The following is a 16,211-nucleotide window of genomic DNA, read 5'->3' on the forward strand; positions in this document are numbered from 1 at the left end:
AACGTTTGTTTTTTCTCTGCTCAATTTCCTCAATCCACCACCTGGCCAATGCATTTGTTAGCCATAAATTGAAAAACTTAAATCCATATGGAGAAGTTCACCGTGGCTATGTAACTAGCTGGCTATTTAGTTTTAAAAAAGTGTTTAAAATTGCTTACAGTTCATAAATGCGGACCCGATTACGTTCAGTCCGATCCATGGTTAGGTTAGCAGTAAGCACTGTAAACAAAGGAAAGACCACTCACTACCAGCTGCTGAAGAGAGACTTAAAAGGAGGTAGGTGTGTGTATGTTTGGGGAGGACGGGAGGGGTGGTACTGGTCTGGAGTATTGGGAGCAACTGGTAGTTACCGATGACGAGATAATATAACCTGACAGTAATACTGATGATGGAGATAATATAACCTGACAGTAATACTAATGATGGAGATAAATATAACCTGACAGTAATACTGATGATGGAGATAATATAACCTGACAGTAATACTAATGATGGAGATAATATAACCTGACAGTAATACTGATGATGGAGATAATATAACCTGACAGTAATACTGATGATGGAGATAATATAACCTGACAGTAATACTGATAATGGAGATAATATAACCTGACAGTAATACTGCTGATGGAGATAATATAACCTGACAGTAATACTGATATGGAGATAATATACCTGACAGTAATACTGCTGATGGAGATAATATTACCTGACAGTAATACTGCTGATGGAGATAATATAACCTGACAGTAATACTGATGATGGAGATAATATAACCTGACAGTAATACTGATACGGGCGATAATATAACCTGACAGTAATACTGATGATGGAGATATATAACCTGACAGTAATACTGATGATGGAGATAATATAACCTGACACTAATACTGCTGATGGAGATAATATAACCTGACAGTAATACTGCTGATGGAGATAATATAACCTGACAGTAATACTGATGATGGAGATAATATAACCTGACAGTAATACTGATACGGACGATAATATAACCTGACAGTAATACTGATGATGGAGATAATATAACCTGACAGTAATACTGATGATGGAGATAATATAACTGACAGTAATACTGATGATGGAGTAATATAACTGACAGTAATACGATGATGGAGATAATATAACCTGACAGTAATACTGATGATGGAGATAATATAACCTGACAGTAATACTGATAGGGAGATAATATAACCTGACAGTAATACTGATGATGGAGATAATATAACCTGACAGTAATACTGATGATGGAGTAAATATAACCTGACAGTAATACTGATGATGGAGATAATATAACCTGACAGTAATACTGATGATGGAGATAATATAACCTGGTAGTAATACTGATGATGGAGATAATATAACCTGGTAGTAATACTGATGATGGAGATAATATAACCTGACAGTAATACTGATGAGATAATATAACCTGACAGTAATACTGATGATGGAGATAATATAACCTGACAGTAATACTGATGATGGAGAAATATAACCTGACAGTAATACTGACGATGGAGATAATATAACCTGACAGTAATACTGATGATGGGGATTATATAACCTGACAGTAATACTGATGATAGAGATAATATAACCTGACAGTAATACTGATGATGGAGATAATATAACCTGACAGTAATACTGATGGAGATAATATAACCTGACAGTAATACTTGATATGACAACTGGTGGTTACTGATGATGGAACTGATAAAACAGTAACAGATATCACACATGTTGTTCTAATTTATATATTGTGTTTAATAACTTAACATATTTTTATCAACTACCGCCTTTTTCTGAGGTAAAAACATCCCCATAAATGTCCATTCATCATCATGCATGCATCTTATAAATCCGTAGACAGTCCGTGTCGATCTCCCATAAATAGCTGACTGATAGTCACTCTGGGAATAGCCTACTGTACCACAGCCGCTTCCAGCCGGTCCCAGACACACAGACAGTCAATCAGCACAGAGGTCATGGAAGTATCTGTCTGAGGATTTAAATGCGTCCGCCCAGCTGAAAGAACAAGTATGGTGAAGTTCCACATGGACATGGTGTATGTCTAACCAACTCCTCAGAGAGAGGTAGAGAGGGGGGGAGAGGGAGAGAGAGAGGGAAGAGAAAGAGACAGAAGGGGAGAGAGTAACATCCCTCTAGTCTATCTGTGTAACATCCTCTTCTAGTCTTCTGTGTAACATCCTCTCTAGTCTATCTGTGTAACATCCTCTCTAGTCTATCTGTGTAACATCCTCTCTAGTCTATCTGTGTAACATCCTCTCTAGTCTATCTGTGAACATCTCTCTAGTCTATCTGTGTAACATCCTCTCTAGTCTATCTGTGTACATCCTCTCTAGTCTATCTGTAACATCCTCTCTAGTCTATCTCTGTAACATCTTCTAGTCTATTCTTGTAACATCCTCTCTAGTCTATCTGTGTAAACATCCTCTCTAGTCTATCTGTGTAACATCCTCTCTAGTCTATCTGTGTAACATCCTCTCTAGTCTATCTATGTAACATCCTCCTAGTCTATCTGTGTAACATCCTCTCTAGTCTATCTATGTAACATCCTCTCTAGTCTATCTGTGTAACATCCTCTCTAGTCTATCTGTGTAGCATCCTCTCTAGTCTATCTGTGTAACATCCTCTCTAGTCTATCTCTGTAACATCCTCTCTAGTCTAATCTGGTTGTAACATCCTCTCTAGTCTATCTGTGTAACATCCTCTCTAGTCTATCTCTGTAACATCCTCTCTAGTCATCTGTAACATCCTTGAGAATGTTATTACATTGATAAAATAATATATCATCTGATGACTGATGCATACAGTCAGTCACAACAAGCATACAAATAGAATGCATACTATGGAATAGACTAGTTATGTGACCTGGTGTCTAGGGTCTGGACCTGGACCGGGGTCTGGGATCTGGAACCTGGTGTTGGACCTGGTGTCTGGGGTCTGGACCTGGGATCTGGACCTGTGGTCTGAGATCTGGACCTGGGGTCTGGGATCTGGGGTCTGGACCTGGTGTCTGGGATCTGGACCTGGGGTCTGGACCTGGTGTCTGGGATCTCGACCTGGGGTCTGGGGTCTGGACCTGGGATCTGTGTCTGGGATCTGGATCTGGGGTTTGGACCTGGGATCTGGGGTGTTAACATTTGATTTGAATTCGGCCACCTGTAGCATACTATACTTTTGTTGCTAGCCGATTCTCAATCAAACTTTAATCATTCTAGATAGTTTTTTTMTTGTACATTCGGCAAACAGTTCTGACTATAATTGACAGCCATGTAAACCAATGACAGGACAGAAAAGTTTCGTGTACACTATCGTTGACATGGTTACTCGTTGACATTACAAGATTCTGAAAAACGGAGGCGGGTCAGTAGTTAAGCACGGGTGGATGCACTTTCTAGGTGTATGGATTTTTGACCAGCAATTTACGGACAATAATTACAAAGTTTGTAAACTATCTTTATATTCATTATAAACACAAAGACTGAAGCCTAAATTACGACAGTGCAGTGCTAGTGATACAATTAACAACTTGTAATTTTTCGTTATCATCTTAGTTTGTTAGATACGCTTGCTATGGCTACCTAGCTAGCTACTGTAGTCAGCTAACGTTAACTAAGTTAGCTCTGTATTCTCGTCCTCTCATGCAAACAAGCTGCTAAGCTTCGCTAGGTCTCTCTTTGACTAAGTTTAGCTCACTTGTACGTTTATCAGCAGTTAGCAAACATAGGTAGTTAGCTAGAGGGTGAGGACAGGAGGCTCTCTTGTTGCTACGCAACTGTATGACCTCCTGTCTTCAACACCTGTGGAAAGGTGAGTCGCGAGTTACCGCCCTCGGTTTTGAAATCATCCTTCCCATTGGACAATGCAATGCGTRTTCTAACCCCACCCACGGGCAGGTGTGGTTTTGTGCCAGTGGTTGAGGTGCATTCGTTCACCAAGGGCTGTTGTAGAACGCAGTATTCCTTCCTTGGCATTCTACATGGCATTGCGTTTAAAATTACTTTGGTGTTTATTTATCTCATAGTTATTTCCTTTATATGACTTCTTGATGGAGTGTACACTTGGGGAACCTTCTCTTCTTTCCTGCATGGCTGTAAGACAGTGCTTCCCAAACGTCTCGTTGAGTACCCCCAACCGTTCAACTTATTTGATGTATTACAGTGCTATTCTACTGGTCAACTAAGCACCAAGACCTTCATTGGCTAAAAAAAAATAAACTGCAACACATCCAATTAGTGTGGGCTGGGGTACTCATCCAAGTGAGCTGGAGGTACTCAAGGAGAGGTTAGGGAAACACTGCTACCAACCCAATGGTACTGTGAAGAGCTGGGGTACCAAGGAGAGGTTAGGGAAACACTGCTACCAACCCAATGGTACTGTGCTGACTCAGATGTGTTCCTTTCAGGCATGTGACTTTGATTGTTGTTCTATTGTCTCCGTCCTCTGTGGTGTTGTATTGGCTACCATCACTCACAATGAGTCCTTGGTGCTGTTTGTCCCTCCTGTCTCTCCGTAGGTGACCCCTGCCTGACCTGTGACAAGTCACATCATCCTCAGAGAGTGGCACCAGCATGGCAGGGCTGGCGTTGGAGTGGCGGGGCTGACGTCATGCTCTCACTCTCCTGACACATTTTTAGAAAGCCCTAAATACTAGAAGGAGAGACAGAGGAAAAGCCTTAGAGGGAGACAGACAGTCCTTGACAGTGGAACGAGAGAGAGAGGATAGAGAAGAAGGGAGGAGAGGAGAGACATTAAGCTCATCAAAAGAAACAACAGTTCTCTTTCACAATAAATCTCATTGACTTACCATGCCAGCAAAGCTCATTGAATGGAATTGAGACCACAAAACTCAAATCAGTCGTTTCAACCTCTTCCTCTTCCCTGGTTGTTGTTCTAGGCCCACATTACAATATGTTCTCAGTCAACTTACCTGGTAACATAAGGGTTAGATAAATAACACCAGTCAACACCTGGTAACATAAGGTTGGTAAATAACACCAGTCAACGTACCTGTAACATAAGGGTGGATAAAAACACCAGTCAACTTACCTGGTACATAAGGGTTAGATAAATAACACCAGTCAATTACCTGGTAACTAAGGGTTGGATAAATAACACCAGTCAACTTACCGGTACATAAGGGTTGGATAAATAACACCAGTCAACTTACTGGTAACATAAGGGTTGGATAAATAACACAGTCAACTTACCTGGTAACATAAGGGTTGGATAAATAACACCAGTCAACTTACCTGGTAACATAAGGGTTGGATAAATAACACCAGTCAACTTACCTGGTAACATAAGGGTTGATAAATAACACCAGTCAACTTACCTGGTAACATAAGGTTGGATAAATACACCAGTCAACTTACCTGGTAACTAAGGGTTGGATAAATAACACCAGTCAACTTACCTGGTAACATAAGGGTTGGATAAATAACACCAGTCAACTTACCTGGTAACATAAGGGTTGGATAAATACATCAGTCAACTTACCTGGTAACATAAGGGTTAGATAAATAACATCAGTCAACTTACCTGGTAACATAAGGGTTGGATAAATAACACCAGTCAACTTACCTGGTAACATAAGGTTGGATAAATACATCAGTCAACTTACCTGGTAACATAAGGGTTGGATAAATAACACCAGTCAACTTACCTGGTAACATAAGGTTGGATAAATAACACCAGTCAACCGTACCTAGGACATAAGGTTGGATAATAACATCAGTCAAGTTACCTGATAACATAAGGTTGGATAAATTACATTGAATAACAGAACAACAAGAGTCAAACAATGTTCAGACAGACGGACACCTCGTCCAAGAGACGTCATGGAGGACATGGGGGTCTCACAACCTTACCCTCGCCTCCTCACCCCCACCAGGGTGGGCGTATCCGGGGGTGGAGGTGGCCCGCGGGAGGTCAGGGTATGGGTTCACCCTCTCTGGCCAGGGCCCCTGTGTCCTCAACTGCATTCTAAAAGGAAGTCCGGCGGACTACGTGGGTCTCCGCTCCGGTGACCACATCCTGTCGGTGAACGACATAAACGTCTCCAAGGCTTCGCACGAGGACGTCGTCAAGCTGATTGGCCGATGCACGGGGGTTCTGCCACCTGGTCGTCGCCGAGGGAGACCGGGGAGGCCGTCGTCACGGACACGGTGGTACCAACCGCAACCGTCGCCACGGAAACAATTCAGGAAGTCCAGCCGGAGGAGCGGCAGCCGCCGCGGACTCGTGCTCCAGCGACGAGGAGTTGTGTGGTTTCCATAACAACAGCAGCGGCGGCGGAAACAACAAAAACGTGAAGCCGGGTTCTCGTGGTAACGGCGCCGCCGGCGGCGGTGGAGGAGGAGGAGGTGGTTGGTTCAAGCCCAAGCTGGACTCTAAGACCCTGGGTATTAACAGGGCAGAGAGGGTGGTGGCGGAGATGCAGTCTGGAGGAATATTCAACATGATCTTTGACAACTCTTCACACTCCTCCAGCAGCTCAGAGAAAGGTAYCCATCTACCTGTTCTAATGTAGCAGGGGTTTTTAATATACTGCATRACATCACATTTTGGGCTGGTTTCCCGGACACAGTTTAATGGAGATTCTCAATTGAAAYTGCTTTTTWGTRCAGGACTAACTKGGCTTAATCTGTGTCTGGTAAACTGMCCRTTTATGTGTMTTTCTGKYTAATGTACCACCATGCTCAAATAAACTAACCCTAAACCTAATCCTAAAGACAGGGTCATCGCTCCTCCTCCTCCTCCCCGTGTCTCCTCTTCCTCGTCTGCGTCGGCCAAGCCTGCGAGGCCCCTGTCAGAGCCAGAGTTCTCCCCGTACCATAAGGGCCGGGGCCGTTCCCACAGCAACCCCAACCTGCTCTCTGAGGAGGAGATGGACAGGGTTCTGATGGCCGACGACTCAGTGTTCCTGGACGGGCTCCATCTGCAGGAGGCAGAGCTCCAGGTGTGTGTGTGTGTGTGTGTGTGTGTGTGTGTGTGTGTGTGTGTGTGTGTGTGTGTGTGTGTGTGTGTGTGTGTGGTTCTATGTGTGTGTGTGTGCTGTGTGCGGTGTCGCTGTGGGTTTCTTCTGTGTGTGGATTTGTCCAAAAGGCACTATGTTCCCTGTATAGTGCATTACTGTTGACCGGAGCCAAACAAACACATTATCAGCTAGTTTCGGTACACACACAGCTACATTATCAGCTAGGTTGATAACCAACACAGCTACATTATCAGCTAGGTTGATAACCAACAGCTACATTATCAGCTAGGTGATAACCCACACAGCTACATTATCAGCTAGGTTGATAACCACACAGCTACATTATCAGCTAGGTTTGATACCCACACAGCTACATTATCAGCTGGTTTAACCACCACAGCTACATTATCAGCTAGGTTTGTACACACACAGCTACATTATCAGCTAGGTGATAACCACACAGCTACATTATCAGCTAGGTTGATAACCACACAGCTACATTATCAGCTAGGTTGATAACCACACAGCTACATTATCAGCTAGGTTTGATAACCACACAGCTACATTATCAGCTAGGTTTGATACCCACACAGCTACATTATCAGCTGTTTTGATAACCACACAGCTACATTATCAGCTAGGTTTGTACCACACAGCTACATTATCAGCTAGGTTGATAACCACACAGCTACATTATCAGCTAGGTTGATACACCACACAGCTACATTATCAGCTAGGTTGATAACCACACAGCTACATTATCAGCTAGGTTTGATACCCACACAGCTACATTATCAAGCTAGCTTTAATTATAATACCCACACAGCTACATTATCAGCTAGGTTTAATACCCACACAGCTACATTATCAGCTAGGTTTTACATCAGTGAATGTTGTAGTAATGTTTTTACAATATGTTTTGTCTCTCCTTCCAGGTGGAGGTGGAAGGGGAGGACTTCTGCCTGGAGCCCAGTGAGGGTATCCTGAACGTGGGTATGATGGTAGGGTACCTGGGCTCCATAGAGCTGGCCTCCACAGGAGCTAGTCTGGAGAGTGACAGTCTGCAGGCCATCAGAGGAAGCATGAGACGACTCAGGGCTGAACAGAAGATACACTCCCTGGTCCTCATGAAGGTACGGCTCGCTTTGGATTGATTCAATGGTTGGTTGGTGGGTTAGTTGGTTTATTGATTGAATCGTTAGTTGGTTAGTTGATTGATTGATTAGCTGGTGATTGGTGGGTTGGTTGGTTTATTGAATGGTTGGTTAGTTGATTGGTTGGTTTATTGATTGAATAGTTGGTTGATTTGGTGGATTGGTTTATTGATTMAATGGTTGGTTGGTTAGTTGATTGGTGGGTTGGTTTACTGATTGAATGGTTGGTGGATTTGTTAGTTGATTGGTGGGTTGGTTTACTGATTGAATGGTTGGTTAGTTGATTGGTGGGTTGGTTTACTGATTGAATGGTTGGTTGGTTAGTTGGTGGATTGGTGGATTGGTTTATTGATTGAATGGTTGGTTGATTGGTTAATTGATTGGTGGGTTGGTTGGTTTATTGATTGAATGGTTGGTTGGTTGGTTGGTTTGGGTTGGTTCATTGATTGAATGGTTGGTTGGTTTGGGTTGGTTCATTGATTGAATGGTTGGTTGGTTTGGGTTGGTTCATTGAGATGTTTAGATGCCATATAGTTGGCTCATTGAGATGTTTAGATGTCATATCACTAAATTATACTTTGACCCTGTGCTCTAACCTGTGGGTGGGTCTCGGGTCGTTGTTGCAAAAACAAACAATCTGTTTCCTCGGGAGACAATAAAGTGTTCTTCTTCTTGGACTAGAGGACGGCGTGTCTCTAAAATAGAAGGGGTTGTATCTCTGTTACATGTTGTTCTTCACAGGTGATGCACGATTGTGTGCGGCTGTGCAGTGACAGGAGACAGGTCCTTGCTACCTACCCCGCCGAGAAGCTAGCCTTCAGCGCGCTGTTGCCCCGACGACCGACGCTTCTTTCGGCACTGGTCTACATGCAGGCACCCATGACGACGACGGTCACTTGGCAAGGTAACCGGGAGGAAGAGGGCGGGCTGAGCGACTTCCTGTCACGTTTCATAGTCGACACGAGACTCTGTCATCACCAGGTAGGTTGGGACAAAAGGTCATAAGAAGACTGTTTCATATGACCTCTCAGCTAATAATACATCCATATTCAAACGACAGATATTTTTAACATTTACAAACAACCAATTTCCCGAAACTTAAGAAGTTATTTTGAAATATTTTGAGGGGTCCTACTAGTCTGGGGCCCGTTTCCCAAAAGCATCTTAAGGCTAACTTCATGTTAGAACCTCGTAGGAGCTTCCTTAAATCTCCACAGCTGTTTCCCAAACCATTCGTTATGACCAACGTTGCACTTTGAAACAGACGTAATCAACCGCCTGCCCTCAGACACCGTCGACAGCCTGAGTGTGTAGTTCGATCGCTTTTTTTTTTGCCCTCTGCGTCATTTAATACCAGAAGACTCCATAAATCATAGAATCACATGGGTTTATCAGTCTGCTCTTGACCGCTTGATTAACTTCAGAACAAACTTGACAAAAAAATACCAGTTGCAATTCCTTTGCAATTGATAAACAAGCTAACGTATAAATAAGCTTAAAATGAACACCCAGATGACTGTATAAAATATAAATTACACCAGCTGTAGGACTATTACAGTCATATTGAAATACATTTGATTTCAATCATTTACTCTAATTTGCTTACTTGTATGGGTTACTGTCTGTAATTTGTCTCAATATCATTTCATGATGTGAGCCTGACATGTTACATCGATGATGACTGTGCCTAATCTGTGATTGTAATGCTTTTATTGGGTAATGCATTAGAATAAGACGCCTCAATATTTGGAGCCGTTGGTGTTAATATCTCCTAAGAGCTCTGTCGTCAGCTATCTGTGAAATAATTATCATTTTAAGGTAAGATTTAAATGGAGAAGCGTGATCCTATCAGTACGACAAATGGTCTACTGTTTCCCTGCTATGTTCCCAGTAGATAAGAGGACTTACTGGTCCTCGGAATGTTCCCAGTTAGCATAAAGAGGACTTATGGTCCTCGGAATGTTCCGCAGTAAATAAAGAGGACTTACTGGTCCTGGAATGTTCCCAGTCAGATACAGAGTACTGTACTGGCCTGGAATGTTCCCGTAGATAAAAGGGACTTACCTGGCCTGGATGCTTCCCAGTAGATAAGAGGATTACTCGGTCTGGAATGTTCCCTGGTTAGACAACCACCGACTTACGGTCCTGGAATGTCCAGTAGATCAAAGAGGACTACTGGTCTCGGGAATGTTCCAGCTTACCTTAAAGAGGACTACTGGTCCGAATCTTCCCAGTAGAATAAAGAGAACTTACTGGTCCTGGAATGTTCCAGTATGATAACTGAGGACTTACTGGTCCTTGAATGGTCCCAGTAGATAAAGAGTACTTACTGGTCTGGAATGTTCCCAGTAGGTAAAGAGGACTTTACTGGTTCGGAATGTTCCCAGTAGATAAAGGAGGCTTACTGTCCTGGAATGTTCCAGTAGATAGAAGAGGACTTACTGGTCTGGAATGTTTCCCCATAGATAAAGAGGACTTACTGGTCCTGAATGTTCCCATAGAATAATAGAGGACTTTACTGTCTGGAATGTCCAGTAGATAAAGATTATCTACTGGTCCTGGATGTTCCCGTAGGTAAAGAGGACTTAAACTGGTCCTGGAAAAATGTTTCCCTAGTAGATAAAGAGGACTTAACTGGTCCTCGGAATGTTCCAGTCAGATAAAGAGGACTTACTGGTCCTGGAATGTTTCCATAGATAAAGAGGACTTAACTGTCTGAGTGTTCCAGTATGATAAGAGGATCTTACTGGTCCTGGAATTTTCCAGTAGATAAACGAGGACTTTACTGTCCTGGAAGTCCAGTCAGATACAGAGGCCTTACTAGCCTGGAATGTTTTTTTCCCAGTAATAATAGAGGATTACTGTTCCTGGGAATGTTCCCGGTAAGTAAAAGAGTCCTTACTGGGAATGTTCCCAGTAGATAAAAGAACGGATTAACTGGTTCTGGATGGTCCCAGCTAGATAAAGAAGTGACTTAACTGGTCCTGGAATTTCCCAGTAAGATAAAGAGGTCTACTCCGTCTGGAATGTTCCAGCTAGATAAAGAGGACTTACTGTATCCTGGAATTGGTTGCCCAGTAGATAAAGCTACTGACTGTCCTGAATGTGTCCGCAGTAGATAAAGAGGACTACTGTCTTGGAATGTTCCAGTAGAAAAGAGGATTACGGTTTCTGGAATGTTCCCATGAATAAAGAGGATTACTCGTCCTGAGAGTTCCCAGATATATAAGAGGCTACTTAGTCCTGAGAATGTCCTCAGTAGATAAAGAGGACTTACTGTCCTGGAATGTTCCGCAGAGATACAGAGACTTACTGCCGTTCCTGAATTCCCAGTAGATAAAGAGGACTTACTGGTCTGGAATGTTCCCAGTAGATAAAGAGGACTTACTGGTCCTGAATGTTCCCAGTAAGATAAAGAGGACTTACTGGTCCTGGAATGTTCCCAGTAGATAAGAGGAACTTACTGTCCTGGAATGTTCCCAGTAGATAAAGAGGACTTACTGGTCCTGGAATGTTCCCAGTAGATAAAGAGGACTTACTGGTCCTGGAATGTTCCCAGTAGATAAAGAGGACTTTACTGTCCTGGAATGTCCCAGTAGATACAGAGGACTTCACTTGGTCCTGGAATGTTCCCAGTAGATAAAGAGACTTACTGGTCCTGGAATGTTCCAGTAGATAAAGAGGACTTACTAGTCCTGGCAATAGTTCCCAGTAGATAAGAGGACTTACTGTCTGGAATGTTCCCAGTAGATAATGAAGGACTTACTGGTCCTGGAATGTTCCCAGTAGATAAAGGGACTATGGCTGAAGTTCCCAGTAGGATAAAGAGGACTTACTGGTCTGATGTTCCCAGTAGATAAGAGGACTTACTGTCCTGGAATGTTCCCGTCAGATAAATGAGGGACTAGTCTGGAATGTTCCAGTAGATAAAGAGGTCTTACTAGTCTGGAATGTTCCCAGTAAGATAAAGAGGACTTACTGGTCCTGGAATGTTCCCAGTAGATATAAGAGAGAGACTTACTGGAATGTTCCCAGTAAGATAAAAGGACTTATAGTCCTGAATGTTTCCCAGTAGATAAAGAGGACTTACTGTCCTGGAATGTTCCCAGTAGATAGAAAGGACTTACTGGTCTGGAATGTTCCCCAGTAGATAAAGAGACTTACTGTCCTGGAATGTTCCAGTAAAGAGGACTTACTGGAATGTTCCCAGTTGATTAAAGAGGACTTACTGGTCCGTTCGGAAGTCGTCCCAGTAGATAAAGAGGACTTACTGTCCTGGAATGCTTCCAGTAGATAAAGAGGTTTACTGGTCCTGGAATGTTCCCAGTAGATTAAAGAGGACTTACTGGTCCTGGAATGTTCCCAGTAGATTACAGAGGACTTACTGGATGTTTTCCAGTAGATAAAGAGACTTACTGAATTTCCCAGTAGATAAAGAGGACTTACTGGTTCCTGAATGTTCCCCAGTAGATAAAGAGATACGGTTCTGGAAATGTTCCCTAGTAGATAAGAGGACTTACTGGTTCTGGAATGTTCCCAGTAGATAAAGAGGACTTACTGCGTCTGGAATGTCCAGAGATAAAAGAGGACTTACTGGTTTCCTGGAATGTTCCCAGTAGATAAAGAGACTTACTGGTCCGGAATGTTTCCCAGTAGATAAAGAGGACTTACTAGTCCTGGAATGTTCCCAATAGATAAAGAGGACTACTACTGGAATGTTCCCAGTAGTAAAGAGGACTTACTGGATCTGGAATGTCCAGTAGATAAAAGGACTTACTGGTCCCTGAATGTTCCCAGTAGATAAGAGAATTACTATCCTGGAATGTTCCCAGAGATAAAGAAGACTCACTGGGAATGTTCCCAGTAGATAAAGAGGTCTTACTAGTCCTGGAATGTTCCCAGTAGATAAAGAGGACTTACTGTCCTGGAATGTTCCCAGTAGATAAAGAGGACTCGGCTTACTACTGAATGTTCCCAGTAGATAAAAGGACTTACTAGTCCTGGAATGTTCCCAGTAGATAAAGAGGCTTACTGTCCTGGAATGTCTAGTGATAAAGAGTTTACGTCCTGGATGTTCCATAGATAGAGAGGACTTACTGTTCTGGATGTCCCATGGATAAAGATCTTCTGTCTGGAATGTTCCAGTAGATAAAGAGACTTACTGGTCCTGGAATGTTCCCAGTAGATAAAGAGGACTTACTGGTCTGATGTTCCAGTAGATAAGAGGACTTACTGGTCCTGGAATTCCCAGTAGATAAAGAGACTACTGTCTGGATGTTCCCAGTAGATAAAGAGGGCTACTAGTCCTGGAATGTTCCCAGTAGATAAAGAGGACTTACTGGTCCTGGAATGTTCCCAGTAGATAAAGAGGACTTACTGGTCCTGGAATGTTCCAGTAGATAAAGAGGACTACTGGTCCCTGGTAATGTTCCCAGTAGATAAAGAGGACTTACTGGTCCTGGAATGTTCCCAGTAGATAAAGAGGACTTACTGGTCCTGGAATGTTCCCAGTAGATAAAGAGGACTACTGGTCCCTGACATGTTCCAGTAGATAAAGAGACTTTACTGAATTGTTCCAGTAGATAAAGAGAACTTACTGGTTTTAAATTCTTCACAACAAAAGGGGAGGAAAAAAAACGCTAAATGGGGATTCATAGTTGTTTTCTTTTGATACGACTCAGACTGTAAACTGAATATTTTGTCAACGTAATTCACTAAATAGATAAAAACCAACCATAAATACTGCCTCAAATACATATGTTTTCAGAGGTTGGAACTAACCAGTTGTAAATCCGTTCCATTGGACGTAAAAGTTACCGCTCCTTCCCTCCCATGGTCATGTGTGTGGCCAGGAGGTTTGGGTTTGAGTGTCCTTCCTGAATCCTGATACTGGACGGGTGTCGGAGTCTCCCTCTACCTCCCAGCCTCTGCTTCAGTTTGTGTCCTGTCCTCTATCCGGGACATGGGGAGAACATTTGAGGGTGTCCCGGGCGCGACGCGTTCGTTGATCGGACAACGACCCACAGCAGGTAGACTTCTGTTACCATCTGTTTGTTTATTTTGACCTTCAATTCCAAAAGGATTTTGTTTTCTACTGTCTTGTACTTTAGTAGAGCTTTGACAAGGGCTTTATGTTAAATACTAACCCTGTTTTCCGGATGTCTGGAGTGCCCGGTGGGCCGGTTGCAGTTTGGGACTTTTATTGGTCCTATATTGGGTTATAAGCCAGACAGCTCAAACAGCACAGAGAAAGTGTTATATATAATTTTCACAGAGAAAGTATTTGAACTTCTGGTCAAAATTGTATTTTATTACATCACTTTTCAATGATATTATTATTCTTATATTATTTATAGTATTATTAATTGTTTTATATTATGTTATTATGGTGTTTATTATATATTGGTTATCATCTATTGTATAGATTATTATTATTATTATTGTGTATCATTATTGTTATATATTATCTATTAATTGTTATCCATTTTGTTATTAGTATTATGATAATTTTGTATCATTAATTGTTATTAGTATTATTTATTATTATTTATTATTATTATTATTATTGTTACATTATCTGTTATTGGTATTATTAATTATCTATTATTATTGTTATCATTATGTTATTGTATTATTAATTATTATTGTATTATTGTATTAAACAGAACCACAGACCAGTAGCAACAGCGATCAGCGCATCGGTAACTTCCTGCAGAAGAGAAGAGTAAACCGTGTCTTATTGGTCGACCTGGAGCCATAAGATCACAACCCCGGTCCAACGCCACTGGACAGGCCTCCTCCTCCCTCGGCCCCGGGCTAGGAACTCAAGTCTCCGTGTCGTCCGGCCCACTCTACCCGTCCCCTCCTCCTCCTCACCACAACAACAGCTACCTGCCACCCCCCCCTGCCATCCCCCCTCGAGGGGCCCACCTTCCTCCCTCCCTCACTCACAGACCCCCCAGGGAATAGGGGAGGTACGGGGGGAGAGAGCGGAGCAAGCCACCCTAGCACCATCAGTCTCAACGCTGGTTACCAGTCCAATGTCCTGAAGAAGACTGGAGACAACAAGGCCAGGCAGGGACATAACACAGGTACAGAGCAGGGCTGTGGTAGTGAATCATTGAGTCCTAGCTGAGTCAACGGATGGTTGGTCATCGGCTATACTGTAGCACCCTCCCACTACCATGAACAAAGATCCTGCGCGATCGCTACAGGGCTCCACTACCAGCCGGGACCTGCCCCTGCCCCAAGCCTCTCCAGGCGGCCACGCAGAAGGATGAGTGGCTAACAAGTCTGTTTGGGTCCGTGGCCGGCAGAGAAAGGACTCCGAGACCCCAAGCAGACACGGGAAAGACGTGGAAATGGGAAGACGGAGAGAAAAAGGTAAGAGAATTCATACAGTAGTCATGGAGGTGTGAGTGTGTGTGTGTGTGTGTGTTGTGTGTCGAGTGGTGATGGTGTGTGTTGTGTGTGGTGTGTGTGTGTAGTGTGTGTGTGTGTCGTCCCGTTGTAGAAGTTCTGAAGTAAGCATCAGATTATAGTGATGTATTGGGCTAACTTTTCTCTAGTAAGTAAGTACTGGTAGTAGTTGTATTGTAAAGCTAGCATCCACACTACCCGTTGTACTTATGTTAGTATTGGTGTGTGTGTGTGGTGTGTGGCGCCGTGCGCGCTGGTGCGTAAATTGTAAAGCTACAGAATCAGATTTATCTATAGTAATAGCTGTGTCTGGTGTGGGTGCTGTACTGTAAAGTTCCAGATCATATTTCCACAAGTAAGCTGTGTCTGTTTGCGTGCGTACTTGTAAAGGTCAGAAATCATATTCTACTATAGAATAGCTGCTGGTCTGGGTTGTCGGTGCTGTATCTGTAAAGGTCCAGAATCAATTCTAAATAGTAATAGCTGGTGGTCCTGGGTTGTGTGCTGACGTAAATGGGTCCAGAATCATATTCACACTAGTATTAGCTGCTGTCTGTGTTGGTGCTATATTTGTAAAGGTCCAGAATATTATTATACTATACGTAATCAGCTGCTGG

The 16,211-nt window shown here is 42.9% G+C and overlaps 2 protein-coding genes across 2 annotated transcripts in view; one reads left to right on the forward strand and one right to left on the reverse strand.

Annotated features, from left to right (window-relative positions):
* The first annotated feature begins 5,145 nt into the window (after nucleotides 1-5,145).
* LOC112077506 (regulator of G-protein signaling 12) lies at nucleotides 5,146-9,058 on the forward strand. Its single transcript, XM_024144000.2, is given in 9 exon segments — nucleotides 5,146-5,390; nucleotides 5,430-5,597; nucleotides 5,802-5,948; nucleotides 5,951-6,159; nucleotides 6,161-6,548; nucleotides 6,777-7,003; nucleotides 7,957-8,154; nucleotides 8,917-9,000; nucleotides 9,002-9,058. Coding segments are annotated over 7 exon segments (1,266 nt in total). The 5' UTR covers nucleotides 5,146-5,390; nucleotides 5,430-5,597; nucleotides 5,802-5,845.
* Nucleotides 9,059-13,988: 4,930 nt separating this feature from the next.
* Nucleotides 13,989-16,211, reverse strand: part of LOC112077507 (actin remodeling regulator NHS) — a gene marked incomplete at its 5' end in the record, with an annotated part of 20,153 nt that continues 17,930 nt past the window's right edge. The window contains one exon of the mRNA XM_024144001.2: nucleotides 13,989-14,126. Within this exon, the coding sequence (XP_023999769.2) occupies nucleotides 13,989-14,126 (138 nt within the window). The remainder of the gene's footprint in view (nucleotides 14,127-16,211) is intronic.

This window comes from Salvelinus sp. IW2-2015, unplaced genomic scaffold (assembly GCF_002910315.2).
Source record: "Salvelinus sp. IW2-2015 unplaced genomic scaffold, ASM291031v2 Un_scaffold4634, whole genome shotgun sequence".
NCBI lineage: Eukaryota > Metazoa > Chordata > Actinopteri > Salmoniformes > Salmonidae > Salvelinus > Salvelinus sp. IW2-2015.